Source organism: Coregonus clupeaformis, unplaced genomic scaffold (genome assembly GCF_020615455.1).
Source record: "Coregonus clupeaformis isolate EN_2021a unplaced genomic scaffold, ASM2061545v1 scaf0556, whole genome shotgun sequence".
NCBI classification, from domain to species: domain Eukaryota; kingdom Metazoa; phylum Chordata; class Actinopteri; order Salmoniformes; family Salmonidae; genus Coregonus; species Coregonus clupeaformis.
This window is the reverse complement of record NW_025534011.1, coordinates 142501-156345: the sequence shown is the minus strand read 5'-3', so window position 1 is coordinate 156345 and position 13845 is coordinate 142501. Positions and strand designations below refer to the sequence as shown.

Here is a 13845-nt window from a genome sequence, read left to right as displayed (position 1 = left end):
CCTTGAATACACCATGCAGGAAAATTCTCAGCAACAAAAGAGTTATCAAATTAAGATCCTACATCTGTATATTAGGATAATTAGAATATAGTGGAGTGGAGTTGGGTGGGGCCAGGCTGTGGGTGGAGCCAGGTTTTGGGTGGGGCCAGGCGGTGGGTGGAGCCAGGTTTTGGGTGGGGCCAGGCGGTCGGTGGAGCCAGGTTTTGGGTGGGGCCAGGCGGTGGGTGGGTGGAATCAGACTGTGGGTGGGTGGGTGGAGCCAGACAGTTGATGGGTGGAGCCAGATGGTAGAGACATACGGTGGGTGGAGACATACAGTGGGTGGGTGGAGCCAGACTGTGGATAGGTGGGGCCAGGTGGTGGGTGGGTGGAGCCAGACTGTGGATAGGTGGAGCCATGTTGTGGGTGTAGCCAGACAGTGGGGTGGGTGGAGCCGGGGTCCTGTGATGCTCTTCTCTAAAACGCTTCTTTCTCAACATGCTCTCTCTTCTTCACCTTTATTTTCCTTTGGGGACATTTGCATCACCTTCTCTTCTGTCCTGTGGTACACCTTCTGTCCTGGACACTGTGTGTGTCTGTGGTGTGTCTGTGGTGTGTGTCTGTGGTGTCTTTGGTGTGTCTGGGGTGTGTGTTGTGTGTCTGTGATGTGTCTGTGGTGTGTCTGTAGTGTGTCTGTGGTGTGTGTGTCTGTGGTGTGTGTGTCTGTGGTGTGTGTTGTGTGTCTGTGGTGTGTCTGTGGTGTGTGTATGTGGTGTCTGTGGTTTGTGTGTCTGTGGTGTGTCTGTGGTGTCTGTGGTGTCTGTGGTTTGTGGTGTGTCTGTGGTATCTGTGGTTTGTGTGTCTGTGGTGTCTGTGGTGTGTCTGTGGTTTGTGTGTCTGTGGTGTCTGTGGTTTGTGTGTCTGTGGTGTGTGGTGTGTGTGGTAATGAAGTGTGTGTGTCTGTGGAGAAGTTGGAAGTGTCTCAGCTAAGCTCTGATTTTCCCTTGGGTGGTACGTGCGTGTGCTTCTGTAGGATCTCACGGCCATCGGAGTGACCAAACCAGGCCACCGTAAGAAGATGACATCAGAGATCAACAAACTCAGCGTCACTGAGTGGCTCCCTGATCAGAAACCTGTTAGTAACATTTACATTTTACATTTACATTTTACATTTTTAGTCATTTTAGCAGACGCTCTTATCCAGAGCGACTTACAGTTAGTGAGTGCATACATTTTGTATTTGTTTATTTTTCATACTGGCCCCCCCGTGGGAATCAAACCCACAACCCTGGCGTTGCAAGCGCCATGCTCTACCAACTGATCTACACGGGGTCCACGGTGCACATTCAATACAGTGCAGTGTCCACTTATAACCTTAGCTCTCCCACCCTCCCTTCCACAAAGATACACGTCAGTGCTTTTCCCCGATCACCCAGGATTTCTCCGTGCATCATCATAAGACTTCTTAGATCAGTCAGGAGAGGCTTTGAGTTATTGGGAGTTACACACATTCCTATAGTTCACTAAATAATTACACTTCTCGTACACAAAGAGCTTGAACCTGACACTACTTTCAATCTCTTGAGGATATCATCAAAACAATCTATTTATACTAAGAGGATATAATGATATAGAACAGTTAATGATGTAGAACAGTCATTTACAATCTATCAGATGGAAAACACACACACTGACCAGACACCTGTTAGTAACACACTGAAACCTGTTAGTAACACACTGACCAGAAACCTGTTAGTAACACACTGAAACCTGTTAGTAACACACTGACCAGACACCTGTTAGTAACACACTGAAACCTGTTAGTAACACACTGACCAGAAACCTGTTAGTAACACACTGACCAGAAACCTGTTAGTAACACACTGACCAGAAACCTGTTAGTAACACACTGAAACCTGTTAGTAACACACTGAAACCTGTTAGTAACACACTGAAACCTGTTAGTAACACACTGACCTGAAACATGTTAGTAACACACTGAAACCTGTTAGTAACACACTGAAACCTGTTAGTAACACACTGAAACCTGTTAGTAACACACTGAAACCTGTTAGTAACACACTGAAACCTGTTAGTAACACACTGAAACCTGTTAGTAACACACTGAAACCTGTTAGTAACACACTGACCAGACACCTGTTAGTAACACACTGACCAGAAACCTGTTAGTAACACACTGAAACCTGTTAGTAACACACTGACCAGAAACCTGTTAGTAACACACTGAAACCTGTTAGTAACACACTGAAACCTGTTAGTAACACACTGAAACCTGTTAGTAACACACTGAAACCTGTTAGTAACACACTGAAACATGTTAGTAACACACTGAAACCTGTTAGTAACACACTGACCAGACACCTGTTAGTAACACACTGAAACCTGTTAGTAACACACTGAAACCTGTTAGTAACACACTGACCAGAAACCTGTTAGTAACACACTGAAACCTGTTACTAACACACTGAAACCTGTTAGTAACACACTGACCAGAAACCTGTTAGTAACACACTGACCAGAAACCTGTTAGTAACACACTGAAACCTGTTAGTAACACACTGAAACCTGTTAGTAACACACTGAAACCTGTTAGTAACACACTGAAACCTGTTAGTAACACACTGAAACCTGTTAGTAACACACTGAAACCTGTTAGTAACACACTGAAACCTGTTAGTAACACACTGACCAGACACCTGTTAGTAACACACTGACCAGAAACCTGTTAGTAACACACTGAAACCTGTTAGTAACACACTGAAACCTGTTAGTAACACACTGACCAGACACCTGTTAGTAACACACTGAAACCTGTTAGTAACACACTGAAACCTGTTAGTAACACACTGAAACCTGTTAGTAACACACTGACCAGACACCTGTTAGTAACACACTGAAACCTGTTAGTAACACACTGAAACCTGTTAGTAACACACTGAAACCTGTTAGTAACACACTGAAACCTGTTAGTAACACACTGACACCTGTTAGTAACACACTGAAACCTGTTAGTAACACACTGAAATCTGTTAGTAACACACTGACACCTGTTAGTAACACACTGAAACCTGTTAGTAACACACTGAAACCTGTTAGTAACACACTGAAACCTGTTAGTAACACACTGAAACCTGTTAGTAACACACTGAAACCTGTTAGTAACACACTGAAACCTGTTAGTAACACACTGAAACCTGTTAGTAACACACTGAAATCTGTTAGTGACACACTGACCTGACACCTGTTAGTAACACACTGACCAGAAACCTGTTAGTAACACACTGACCAGAAACCTGTTAGTAACACACTGAAACCTGTTAGTAACACACTGACCAGAAACCTGTTAGTAACACACTGAAACCTGTTAGTAACACACTGAAACCTGTTAGTAACACACTGACAAGAAACCTGTTAGTAACACACTGAAACCTGTTAGTAACACACTGAAACCTGTTAGTAACACACTGAAACCTGTTAGTAACACACTGAAACCTGTTAGTAACACACTGACCAGAAAGCTGTTAGTAACACACTGAAACCTGTTAGTAACACACTGAAACCTGTTAGTAACACACTGACCAGAAACCTGTTAGTAACACACTGACCTGAAACATGTTAGTAACACACTGAAACCTGTTAGTAACACACTGAAACCTGTTAGTAACACACTGAAACCTGTTAGTAACACACTGACCAGAAACCTGTTAGTAACATACTGAAACCTGTTAGTAACACACTGACGAGAAACCTGTTAGTAACACACTGAAACCTGTTAGTAACACACTGACCAGACACCTGTTAGTAACACACTGAAACCTGTTAGTAACACACTGAAACCTGTTAGTAACACACTGAAACCTGTTAGTAACACACTGAAACCTGTTAGTAACACACTGACCAGAAACCTGTTAGTAACACACTGAAACCTGTTAGTAACACACTGAAACCTGTTAGTAACACACTGACCAGAAACCTGTTAGTAACATACTGAAACCTGTTAGTAACACACTGACCAGAAACCTGTTAGTAACACACTGAAACCTGTTAGTAACACACTGAAACCTGTTAGTAACACACTGAAACCTGTTAGTAACACACTGACCAGAAACCTGTTAGTAACACACTGACCAGAAACCTGTTAGTAACACACTGACCAGAAACCTGTTAGTAACACACTGACCAGAAACCTGTTAGTAACACACTGACCAGAAACCTGTTAGTAACACACTGACCAGAAACCTGTTAGTAACACACTGAAACCTGTTAGTAACACACTGACCAGACACCTGTTAGTAACACACTGAAACCTGTTAGTAACACACTGAAACCTGTTAGTAACACACTGAAACCTGTTAGTAACACACTGACCAGAAACCTGTTAGTAACACACTGAAACCTGTTAGTAACACACTGACCAGAAACCTGTTAGTAACACACTGAAACCTGTTAGTAACACACTGACCAGAAACCTGTTAGTAACACACTGAAACCTGTTAGTAACACACTGACCAGACACCTGTTAGTAACACACTGACCTGAAACCTGTTAGTAACACACTGACCAGAAACCTGTTAGTAACACACTGACCAGAAACCTGTTAGTAACACACTGACCAGAAACCTGTTAGTAACACACTGACCAGAAACCTGTTAGTAACACACTGACCAGAAACCTGTTAGTAACACACTGAAACCTGTTAGTAACACACTGACCAGAAACCTGTTAGTAACACACTGACCAGAAACCTGTTAGTAACACACTGACCAGAAACCTGTTAGTAACACACTGACCAGACACCTGTTAGTAACACACTGAAACATGTTAGTAACACACTGAAACCTGTTAGTAACACACTGAAACATGTTAGTAACACACTGACCAGAAACCTGTTAGTAACACACTGAAACCTGTTAGTAACACACTGAAACCTGTTAGTAACACACTGAAACCTGTTAGTAACACACTGACCAGAAACCTGTTAGTAACACACTGACCAGACACCTGTTAGTAACACACTGACCAGACACCTGTTAGTAACACACTGAAACCTGTTAGTAACACAGTGAAACCTGTTAGTAACACACTGACCAGACACCTGTTAGTAACACACAGACCAGACACCTGTTAGTAACACACTGACCAGAAACCTGTTAGTAACACACTGACCAGAAACCTGTTAGTAACACACTGAAACCTGTTAGTAACACACTGAAACCTGTTAGTAACACACTGAAACCTGTTAGTAACACACTGAAACCTGTTAGTAACACACTGACCAGAAACCTGTTAGTAACACACTGAAACCTGTTAGTAACACACTGAAACCTGTTAGAAACACACTGACCAGAAACCTGTTAGTAACACACTGACCTGAAACCTGTTAGTAACACACTGACCTGAAACCTGTTAGTAACACACTGACCAGAAACCTGTTAGTAACACACTGACCAGAAACCTGTTAGTGACACACTGACCAGAAACCTGTTAGTAACACACTGACCAGGCACCTGTTAGTAACACACTGAAACCTGTTAGTAACACACTGAAACCTGTTAGTAACACACTGAAACCTGTTAGTAACACACTGACCAGAAACCTGTTAGTAACACACTGAAACCTGTTAGTAACACACTGAAACCTGTTAGTAACACACTGAAACCTGTTAGTAACACACTGAAACCTGTTAGTAACACACTGAAACCTGTTAGTAACACACTGACTAGAAACCTGTTAGTAACACACTGACCAGACACCTGTTAGTAACACACTGACCAGACACCTGTTAGTAACACACTGAAACCTGTTAGTAACACACTGAAACCTGTTAGTAACACAGTGAAACCTGTTAGTAACACACTGACCAGACACCTGTTAGTAACACACAGACCAGACACCTGTTAGTAACACACTGACCAGAAACCTGTTAGTAACACACTGACCAGAAACCTGTTAGTAACACACTGAAACCTGTTAGTAACACACTGAAACCTGTTAGTAACACACTGAAACCTGTTAGTAACACACTGAAACCTGTTAGTAACACACTGAAACCTGTTAGTAACACACTGACCAGAAACCTGTTAGTAACACACTGAAACCTGTTAGTAACACACTGAAACCTGTTAGAAACACACTGACCAGAAACCTGTTAGTAACACACTGACCTGAAACCTGTTAGTAACACACTGACCTGAAACCTGTTAGTAACACACTGACCAGAAACCTGTTAGTAACACACTGACCAGAAACCTGTTAGTGACACACTGACCAGAAACCTGTTAGTAACACACTGACCAGGCACCTGTTAGTAACACACTGAAACCTGTTAGTAACACACTGAAACCTGTTAGTAACACACTGAAACCTGTTAGTAACACACTGACCAGAAACCTGTTAGTAACACACTGAAACCTGTTAGTAACACACTGAAACCTGTTAGTAACACACTGAAACCTGTTAGTAACACACTGAAACCTGTTAGTAACACACTGAAACCTGTTAGTAACACACTGACCAGAAACCTGTTAGTAACACACTGACCAGACACCTGTTAGTAACACACTGACCAGACACCTGTTAGTAACACACTGAAACCTGTTAGTAACACACTGACCAGAAACCTGTTAGTAACACACTGAAACCTGTTAGTAACACACTGACCAGACACCTGTTAGTAACACACTGAAACCTGTTAGTAACACACTGACCAGAAACCTGTTAGTAACACACTGACCAGAAACCTGTTAGTAACACACTGACCAGAAACCTGTTAGTAACACACTGAAACCTGTTAGTAACACACTGAAACCTGTTAGTAACACACTGAAACCTGTTAGTAACACACTGACCTGAAACATGTTAGTAACACACTGAAACCTGTTAGTAACACACTGAAACCTGTTAGTAACACACTGAAACCTGTTAGTAACACACTGAAACCTGTTAGTAACACACTGAAACCTGTTAGTAACACACTGAAACCTGTTAGTAACACACTGAAACCTGTTAGTAACACACTGACCAGACACCTGTTAGTAACACACTGACCAGAAACCTGTTAGTAACACACTGAAACCTGTTAGTAACACACTGACCAGAAACCTGTTAGTAACACACTGAAACCTGTTAGTAACACACTGAAACCTGTTAGTAACACACTGAAACCTGTTAGTAACACACTGAAACCTGTTAGTAACACACTGAAACATGTTAGTAACACACTGAAACCTGTTAGTAACACACTGACCAGACACCTGTTAGTAACACACTGAAACCTGTTAGTAACACACTGAAACCTGTTAGTAACACACTGACCAGAAACCTGTTAGTAACACACTGAAACCTGTTACTAACACACTGAAACCTGTTAGTAACACACTGACCAGAAACCTGTTAGTAACACACTGACCAGAAACCTGTTAGTAACACACTGAAACCTGTTAGTAACACACTGAAACCTGTTAGTAACACACTGAAACCTGTTAGTAACACACTGAAACCTGTTAGTAACACACTGAAACCTGTTAGTAACACACTGAAACCTGTTAGTAACACACTGAAACCTGTTAGTAACACACTGACCAGACACCTGTTAGTAACACACTGACCAGAAACCTGTTAGTAACACACTGAAACCTGTTAGTAACACACTGAAACCTGTTAGTAACACACTGACCAGACACCTGTTAGTAACACACTGAAACCTGTTAGTAACACACTGAAACCTGTTAGTAACACACTGAAACCTGTTAGTAACACACTGACCAGACACCTGTTAGTAACACACTGAAACCTGTTAGTAACACACTGAAACCTGTTAGTAACACACTGAAACCTGTTAGTAACACACTGAAACCTGTTAGTAACACACTGACACCTGTTAGTAACACACTGAAACCTGTTAGTAACACACTGAAACCTGTTAGTAACACACTGACACCTGTTAGTAACACACTGAAACCTGTTAGTAACACACTGAAACCTGTTAGTAACACACTGAAACCTGTTAGTAACACACTGAAACCTGTTAGTAACACACTGAAACCTGTTAGTAACACACTGAAACCTGTTAGTAACACACTGAAACCTGTTAGTAACACACTGAAATCTGTTAGTGACACACTGACCTGACACCTGTTAGTAACACACTGACCAGAAACCTGTTAGTAACACACTGACCAGAAACCTGTTAGTAACACACTGAAACCTGTTAGTAACACACTGACCAGAAACCTGTTAGTAACACACTGAAACCTGTTAGTAACACACTGAAACCTGTTAGTAACACACTGACAAGAAACCTGTTAGTAACACACTGAAACCTGTTAGTAACACACTGAAACCTGTTAGTAACACACTGAAACCTGTTAGTAACACACTGAAACCTGTTAGTAACACACTGACCAGAAAGCTGTTAGTAACACACTGAAACCTGTTAGTAACACACTGAAACCTGTTAGTAACACACTGACCAGAAACCTGTTAGTAACACACTGACCTGAAACATGTTAGTAACACACTGAAACCTGTTAGTAACACACTGAAACCTGTTAGTAACACACTGAAACCTGTTAGTAACACACTGACCAGAAACCTGTTAGTAACATACTGAAACCTGTTAGTAACACACTGACGAGAAACCTGTTAGTAACACACTGAAACCTGTTAGTAACACACTGACCAGACACCTGTTAGTAACACACTGAAACCTGTTAGTAACACACTGAAACCTGTTAGTAACACACTGAAACCTGTTAGTAACACACTGAAACCTGTTAGTAACACACTGACCAGAAACCTGTTAGTAACACACTGAAACCTGTTAGTAACACACTGAAACCTGTTAGTAACACACTGACCAGAAACCTGTTAGTAACATACTGAAACCTGTTAGTAACACACTGACCAGAAACCTGTTAGTAACACACTGAAACCTGTTAGTAACACACTGAAACCTGTTAGTAACACACTGAAACCTGTTAGTAACACACTGACCAGAAACCTGTTAGTAACACACTGACCAGAAACCTGTTAGTAACACACTGACCAGAAACCTGTTAGTAACACACTGACCAGAAACCTGTTAGTAACACACTGACCAGAAACCTGTTAGTAACACACTGACCAGAAACCTGTTAGTAACACACTGAAACCTGTTAGTAACACACTGACCAGACACCTGTTAGTAACACACTGAAACCTGTTAGTAACACACTGAAACCTGTTAGTAACACACTGAAACCTGTTAGTAACACACTGACCAGAAACCTGTTAGTAACACACTGAAACCTGTTAGTAACACACTGACCAGAAACCTGTTAGTAACACACTGAAACCTGTTAGTAACACACTGACCAGAAACCTGTTAGTAACACACTGAAACCTGTTAGTAACACACTGACCAGACACCTGTTAGTAACACACTGACCTGAAACCTGTTAGTAACACACTGACCAGAAACCTGTTAGTAACACACTGACCAGAAACCTGTTAGTAACACACTGACCAGAAACCTGTTAGTAACACACTGACCAGAAACCTGTTAGTAACACACTGACCAGAAACCTGTTAGTAACACACTGAAACCTGTTAGTAACACACTGACCAGAAACCTGTTAGTAACACACTGACCAGAAACCTGTTAGTAACACACTGACCAGAAACCTGTTAGTAACACACTGACCAGACACCTGTTAGTAACACACTGAAACATGTTAGTAACACACTGAAACCTGTTAGTAACACACTGAAACATGTTAGTAACACACTGACCAGAAACCTGTTAGTAACACACTGAAACCTGTTAGTAACACACTGAAACCTGTTAGTAACACACTGAAACCTGTTAGTAACACACTGACCAGAAACCTGTTAGTAACACACTGACCAGACACCTGTTAGTAACACACTGACCAGACACCTGTTAGTAACACACTGAAACCTGTTAGTAACACAGTGAAACCTGTTAGTAACACACTGACCAGACACCTGTTAGTAACACACAGACCAGACACCTGTTAGTAACACACTGACCAGAAACCTGTTAGTAACACACTGACCAGAAACCTGTTAGTAACACACTGAAACCTGTTAGTAACACACTGAAACCTGTTAGTAACACACTGAAACCTGTTAGTAACACACTGAAACCTGTTAGTAACACACTGACCAGAAACCTGTTAGTAACACACTGAAACCTGTTAGTAACACACTGAAACCTGTTAGAAACACACTGACCAGAAACCTGTTAGTAACACACTGACCTGAAACCTGTTAGTAACACACTGACCTGAAACCTGTTAGTAACACACTGACCAGAAACCTGTTAGTAACACACTGACCAGAAACCTGTTAGTGACACACTGACCAGAAACCTGTTAGTAACACACTGACCAGGCACCTGTTAGTAACACACTGAAACCTGTTAGTAACACACTGAAACCTGTTAGTAACACACTGAAACCTGTTAGTAACACACTGACCAGAAACCTGTTAGTAACACACTGAAACCTGTTAGTAACACACTGAAACCTGTTAGTAACACACTGAAACCTGTTAGTAACACACTGAAACCTGTTAGTAACACACTGAAACCTGTTAGTAACACACTGACTAGAAACCTGTTAGTAACACACTGACCAGACACCTGTTAGTAACACACTGACCAGACACCTGTTAGTAACACACTGAAACCTGTTAGTAACACACTGAAACCTGTTAGTAACACAGTGAAACCTGTTAGTAACACACTGACCAGACACCTGTTAGTAACACACAGACCAGACACCTGTTAGTAACACACTGACCAGAAACCTGTTAGTAACACACTGACCAGAAACCTGTTAGTAACACACTGAAACCTGTTAGTAACACACTGAAACCTGTTAGTAACACACTGAAACCTGTTAGTAACACACTGAAACCTGTTAGTAACACACTGAAACCTGTTAGTAACACACTGACCAGAAACCTGTTAGTAACACACTGAAACCTGTTAGTAACACACTGAAACCTGTTAGAAACACACTGACCAGAAACCTGTTAGTAACACACTGACCTGAAACCTGTTAGTAACACACTGACCTGAAACCTGTTAGTAACACACTGACCAGAAACCTGTTAGTAACACACTGACCAGAAACCTGTTAGTGACACACTGACCAGAAACCTGTTAGTAACACACTGACCAGGCACCTGTTAGTAACACACTGAAACCTGTTAGTAACACACTGAAACATGTTAGTAACACACTGAAACCTGTTAGTAACACACTGACCAGAAACCTGTTAGTAACACACTGAAACCTGTTAGTAACACACTGAAACCTGTTAGTAACACACTGAAACCTGTTAGTAACACACTGAAACCTGTTAGTAACACACTGAAACCTGTTAGTAACACACTGACCAGAAACCTGTTAGTAACACACTGACCAGACACCTGTTAGTAACACACTGACCAGACACCTGTTAGTAACACACTGAAACCTGTTAGTAACACACTGACCAGACACCTGTTAGTAACACACTGACCAGACACCTGTTAGTAACACACTGATCAGAAACCTGTTAGTAACACACTGACCAGAAACCTGTTAGTAACACACTGAAACCTGTTAGTAACACACTGAAACCTGTTAGTAACACACTGAAACCTGTTAGTAACACACTGAAACCTGTTAGTAACACACTGAAACATGTTAGTAACACACTGAAACCTGTTAGTAACACACTGACCAGAAACCTGTTAGTAACACACTGAAACCTGTTAGTAACACACTGAAACCTGTTAGAAACACACTGACCAGAAACCTGTTAGTAACACACTGACCTGAAACCTGTTAGTAACACACTGACCTGAAACCTGTTAGTAACACACTGACCAGAAACCTGTTAGTAACACACTGACCAGAAACCTGTTAGTGACACACTGACCAGAAACCTGTTAGTAACACACTGACCAGACACCTGTTAGTAACACACTGAAACCTGTTAGTAACACACTGAAACCTGTTAGTAACACACTGACCAGACACCTGTTAGTAACACACTGACCAGAAACCTGTTAGTAACACACTGACCAGAAACCTGCTAGTAACACACTGAAACCTGTTAGTAACACACTGAAACCTGTTAGTAACACACTGAAACCTGTTAGTAACACACTGACCAGAAACCTGTTAGTAACACACTGAAACCTGTTAGTAACACACTGAAACCTGTTAGTAACACACTGAAACCTGTTAGTAACACACTGAAACCTGTTAGTAACACACTGAAACCTGTTAGTAACACACTGACCAGAAACCTGTTAGTAACACACTGACCAGACACCTGTTAGTAACACACTGACCAGACACCTGTTAGTAACACACTGAAACCTGTTAGTAACACACTGACCAGACACCTGTTAGTAACACACTGACCAGACACCTGTTAGTAACACACTGATCAGAAACCTGTTAGTAACACACTGACCAGAAACCTGTTAGTAACACACTGAAACCTGTTAGTAACACACTGAAACCTGTTAGTAACACACTGAAACCTGTTAGTAACACACTGAAACCTGTTAGTAACACACTGAAACATGTTAGTAACACACTGAAACCTGTTAGTAACACACTGACCAGAAACCTGTTAGTAACACACTGAAACCTGTCAGTAACACACTGAAACCTGTTAGAAACACACTGACCAGAAACCTGTTAGTAACACACTGACCTGAAACCTGTTAGTAACACACTGACCTGAAACCTGTTAGTAACACACTGACCAGAAACCTGTTAGTAACACACTGACCAGAAACCTGTTAGTGACACACTGACCAGAAACCTGTTAGTAACACACTGACCAGACACCTGTTAGTAACACACTGAAACCTGTTAGTAACACACTGAAACCTGTTAGTAACACACTGACCAGACACCTGTTAGTAACACACTGACCAGAAACCTGTTAGTAACACACTGACCAGAAACCTGTTAGTAACACACTGAAACCTGTTAATAACACACTGAAACCTGTTAGTAACACACTGAAACCTGTTAGTAACACACTGAAACATGTTAGTAACACACTGAAACCTGTTAGTAACACACTGACCAGAAACCTGTTAGTAACACACTGAAACATGTTAGTAACACACTGAAACCTGTTAGAAACACACTGACCAGAAACCTGTTAGTAACACACTGACCTGAAACCTGTTAGTAACACACTGACCTGAAACCTGTTAGTAACACACTGACCAGAAACCTGTTAGTAACACACTGACCAGAAACCTGTTAGTGACACACTGACCAGAAACCTGTTAGTAACACACTGACCAGACACCTGTTAGTAACACACTGAAACCTGTTAGTAACACACTGAAACCTGTTAGTAACACACTGAAACCTGTTAGTAACACACTGACCAGAAACCTGTTAGTAACACACTGAAACCTGTTAGTAACACACTGAAACCTGTTAGTAACACACTGAAACCTGTTAGTAACACACTGAAATCTGTTAGTAACACACTGAAACCTGTTAGTAACACACTGAAACCTGTTAGTAACACACTGACCAGAAACCTGTTAGTAACACACTGACCAGACACCTGTTAGTAACACACTGACCAGACACCTGTTAGTAACACACTGAAACCTGTTAGTAACACACTGAAACCTGTTAGTAACACACTGACCAGACACCTGTTAGTAACACACTGACCAGACACCTGTTAGTAACACACTGACCAGAAACCTGTTAGTAACACACTGACCAGAAACCTGTTAGTAACACACTGAAACCTGTTAGTAACACACTGAAACCTGTTAGTAACACACTGAAACCTGTTAGTA

At 41.5% G+C, this 13845-nt stretch overlaps 1 protein-coding gene across 1 annotated transcript in view; it reads left to right on the top strand.

Moving 5' to 3' along the window:
- The window catches only part of caskin1 (CASK interacting protein 1), a 121363-nt gene that overhangs the window by 95070 nt on the left and 12448 nt on the right, over positions 1-13845 (top strand). The window contains exon 16 of the mRNA XM_045215921.1: positions 1013-1114. Within this exon, the coding sequence (XP_045071856.1) occupies positions 1013-1114 (102 nt within the window). The remainder of the gene's footprint in view (positions 1-1012; positions 1115-13845) is intronic.